Raw genomic sequence first — 4,103 nt, forward strand, 5'->3', positions numbered from 1 at the left:
TTCAGTATCTTGTTCGACGGAAAAGTAAATATAGTTGGTGCATTCACTCGGTCAAAATCCCCAGTAGTTTTCAAAAGCGCCGGGAAAAACAAAACAAAAATTAAGGAAAACCGGGAATTTTTACGCAAAATTAGTTTTTGACAAAATCGATTTTGGTTTTTGGTGTAACTCTAAAACAAATGACCGTAGATACATGAAATGGTCACTGGTTGTTTATATTTCCATTTTCTATACATGATAAATTGCATTTTAAAAATTGTTCAACTTGTTTTTAGCAATTTTTTCTATAAATGTCAATAAAATTTGATTCGTTAAGTCAAAAGTTCATAAGCTTGAAAATGTAATACCAGCCCCTGATGAAATTATGTAAGCACATATTTTTTGTATGGGCATTTAATGTTCAAATTTTGACCAACTTGATCAAATTTAAAATTTAAAAATGATTTTGTAGTAAAATGTTCAGATTTTATAGCGAAGGATTGAAAATTAAAAACATTGTTCCACGTAAATTAGAAAATAATTTACTTTATTCACAATAATATCATCAATTAATATACTTAGTAATATAATAATATCATAGTCTGTCTGACCGTCTTTGCTCTAAATCTTTTTTTCGTATACAATGATATTATTTTATTGAATTCAAATTTAACACCAACCATTACAGTCCAATGTACAACTGAGTGACACCCACTTGCTCACTTTTATTATTACTCCAATAATATATATATATATATATATATATATATGTTATTACAGTTAAATGATTTTTAAAGTTTTAAATGATGTGTAAATATTTTTAAATATTGTTATACATCTGTTATATAGGAGATTTACGAATATATTATTTCACAATATTATAGGGATTGATATTAATAAAAATTAATTTGTTTTCAATGAATGTGCATAATACATAAAATAATATTATTATTTATTGATCAGTTATATTATTGACTTATACAAATGTTGAGATCTAACAATCGTTTTTTGAGACTTCCAAATTGTTGAATGAACAGTTTTAACAAAATCAATATGGGCTATTTTGTTGTAAATTGTAATTCAGCAAATAATGGGCACTTAAAACTTTTAAAACTTCCTATAAACACTACGGTGTACCAAACTCCGTTTTAAATTGTTTTTTGATTTCGATAATTTATGATTTTATCTTGTTGTTGCTTTAAATGGGTCATTTTTGATTTTCTTATTAGATTCTCGACATGTAACTGCGTAAGAATAAACTTTAGAGAAAATGCGTTTCAATACAATTATTTTCAGTTAGTTGGTCATTATTCAAGTGAAAATTTTTGTTTAGGATAAATAGAGATGTTACTTTTTATTGTTGATGTTTTTATTCAGTTTTATTGGATTTGTATATATAAAAATATACAATGCAAGGTTCAATCTAGATCAATTAATTCAATTAAAAAAAATGTATTATTATTGTTCAGTTTGCAGTTCTATGTGACTATGTCATAATTCAAAATATTAACAAATGCTGTAATTTATTTTGAATTAAATGTATTTAATTTTTCTTATTATAATATTATGTTTTAGCTAAAGAATTTGTGAAGTGCCATACAAGTGATTTAGCTTTCAATGAGTGTGTTAGAGCTGGATTACAAAGCGCGATTCCTCAATTAGCAATGGGTGATAATATTCAATCTGACAAGTCATAATTTAAGATATAATATTCATTTAAATTTTTTTCTTTAAATCCTGATGATATTATGTAGGTATTCCTAGTTTGGGCTTGCGTAAAATGGATCCATTAAGAATTTCAAAATTAGGAATAGACCAAGGGAGTCAATCAATCAAACTCAGACTCAACTTTAAGGATTTGGATATAATAAATATGAGATATTTGATAATAAAAAAAGCCATGTATATATTATTAGTTCAAATTATAATATTTTTGTACGATTTCTGATGTTGGGTTATTACAGTTACGATCCGTTAAACTACGGTATGTCAATTGAATCTGAAGCTCAAAAACCAATTATTCTACAAGGACTATACGAAATGAATGGACAAATATTAATTTTACCCATCGTGGGCAACGGACGATGCAAAATTAACTTAGGTTGCCAACAAAATATTTTTTGACATACATTTTAAATTAAAATTTAGGTACATTACATAATTTTGGTGTATTTTTTTTAGAAGACTTCAAGCTTACTGGTATATTGCAAATGACACAATTATTGAAAAATGGAAGTATATTCTTAGAAATACAAGATTTATCTTGGAAATTTACTACTTCAAGAATAAATATTAAGTTCGATAACTTATTTAATGGAAACAAAGTTCTTGGTGAGTGAAAGTCAAGTATAAGTGTAGGGAGAACGGAATTAGTTGTTACAGGGGCAAGTTGCTATATTGGGTATATCTTGATAACCAATTATGGTAACACTGTGGAAACTCAAGAAACAAATTCTATTATCATTACCCCCATAAGCTTTGTGATAATATCCAGTATAAATAAACGGTATCAAGAATAATCTTCAGTTTTCTGTTTTTGCTATAAAAAGTACATTTTTTTCATGATTTTTTTTTGTAATTACAACCCATCCCAAAGGAAACTAAGATTATTTCGATACTCAAAATTTGTTTATTATATAGTACTACACCAAATTCTAGTACCTAATATAATTCAATAGTATATTTTTATTTGACAAAAAATTAATTGTTTAAGAAAAAAAACCATGTGGGGAAAGTTGTTACAGTCCGTTTAATTATATGTTATTGTTATAAAAATACCGATTTTTGTCCGGCGCGTCCCATGCGTCGCGTCGCTTGACACTTGCTCGGTGTTAGCGTGATAACATGGTTCTCGACCCACCAATCGCCTCATTTATGATGCACAAAAAATATTGATCTCTCTTGGAAGAGTTTAGGTACTGTCATTGTTAATTTTTTTTTTTTAATAATTTTAATTCAAAATATATAGGTACCGTAACAATGTGCCCCTGGGCTGTAACAATTTACCCCACCCCGGGGCAAGTTGTTATAGTTTGACAAGGTGACTAAAAAATATTTATTTTAGTATTAAAAATGTATTTTTTTTGACTTTTTTTACTTAGACAGTTACCTAAGAAGTTACTTAATACAATGGTCTTACGTAAATTATGATACTGATCAAAGAAAAAATATTAAAATTATATTTGTGAAATTGTAACAACTAACCCCGCTCTCCCCTATAGCATGAAATTATTTCAATCACCTTAAATACTCTAATATACGATTTTAATTCATTATTTCATTATGTATTGCTTATATTATAATGTACATTATTAAATAAATTTAAATTGTCATTAAATTAACAACTATAATTTATTCCATTTAGTTCTTTGTTTAAATATTAATTTTTTTGAAGTTATTTTTTGTTATTGTGTTGATGGGTGGTAAATTGATCCTTGATTTCCATAGTTTTTATAATACCTTTATGTTTTAATATACCATACTTTAGAATTATATAATAGGTAATTAATAAAATTATAACGCATATAAGTATATTAGTACATACGTATTATATAATCAATGATATTATGTAATAATTCTATAAATAAATAAACGTAAATATAATAATATGTACCTATTTTTATGAATTTTTTATTAATATTTACACTGATATTATTTTATTTTTAGGAAATCATATGAATAATTTTCTTAACGAAAACTGGCGAGAATTATTTGATGAAATGCAATCGGGATTCGAACAAGCATTAAGTTCTACTTTTATAGGAATTATCCAGCAGTTTTTGAATCAAGTCCCACTAAAGCAAATTTTTAATGATTAAATATTTAAGTTTTTATCAGTTATTTTTAACGTATATTATACATAGTAATAATCAAGTTATAAACGAACATGTTCAGTGGGGCCCATTATCTTCTTGAAGAATAAATAAAAAATAAAAAATAAATAAATATTTTCGTCATAATATTCACCAAACGTTTTGTTTATTTTCAATTACATTATGTCAGTGGATATGTAAAAAAAAAGAATAATAATATAGGTATTAATATACCTAATTTAATATATTATTTTATACAGAACGTTACAGAATATGCACCAATTATGGAAAATGATCACAACATTTGATTTA

General features: G+C 25.7%; 1 protein-coding gene across 1 annotated transcript; it reads left to right on the forward strand.

The window, feature by feature from the left end:
• The first annotated feature begins 1,935 nt into the window (after positions 1-1,935).
• LOC100572187 (protein takeout-like) lies at positions 1,936-3,889 on the forward strand. The gene is made up of 3 exons (XM_029490669.1): positions 1,936-2,080; positions 2,161-2,310; positions 3,646-3,889. The coding sequence occupies exons 1-3, from the start codon at positions 1,966-1,968 to the stop codon at positions 3,795-3,797; spliced, it is 417 nt and encodes a 138-aa protein (XP_029346529.1). The 5' UTR covers positions 1,936-1,965; the 3' UTR covers positions 3,798-3,889.
• The last annotated feature ends 214 nt before the right edge of the window (positions 3,890-4,103 follow it).

This window comes from Acyrthosiphon pisum, chromosome A2, assembly GCF_005508785.2.
Source record: "Acyrthosiphon pisum isolate AL4f chromosome A2, pea_aphid_22Mar2018_4r6ur, whole genome shotgun sequence".
In the NCBI taxonomy this organism is placed as follows: domain Eukaryota; kingdom Metazoa; phylum Arthropoda; class Insecta; order Hemiptera; family Aphididae; genus Acyrthosiphon; species Acyrthosiphon pisum.

Excerpts from the sequence above, each read along its gene's own strand:
- LOC100572187 (XM_029490669.1), top strand. The coding sequence starts at position 1,966 with ATGTCAATTGAATCTGAAGCTCAAAAACCAATTATTCTACAAGGACTA. Across the intron at positions 2,081-2,160 it reads ACGATGCAAAATTAACTTAG|AAGACTTCAAGCTTACTGGT; the intron begins GTTGCCAACAAA and ends TATTTTTTTTAG. Across the intron at positions 2,311-3,645 it reads TAATGGAAACAAAGTTCTTG|GAAATCATATGAATAATTTT; the intron begins GTGAGTGAAAGT and ends TTTTATTTTTAG.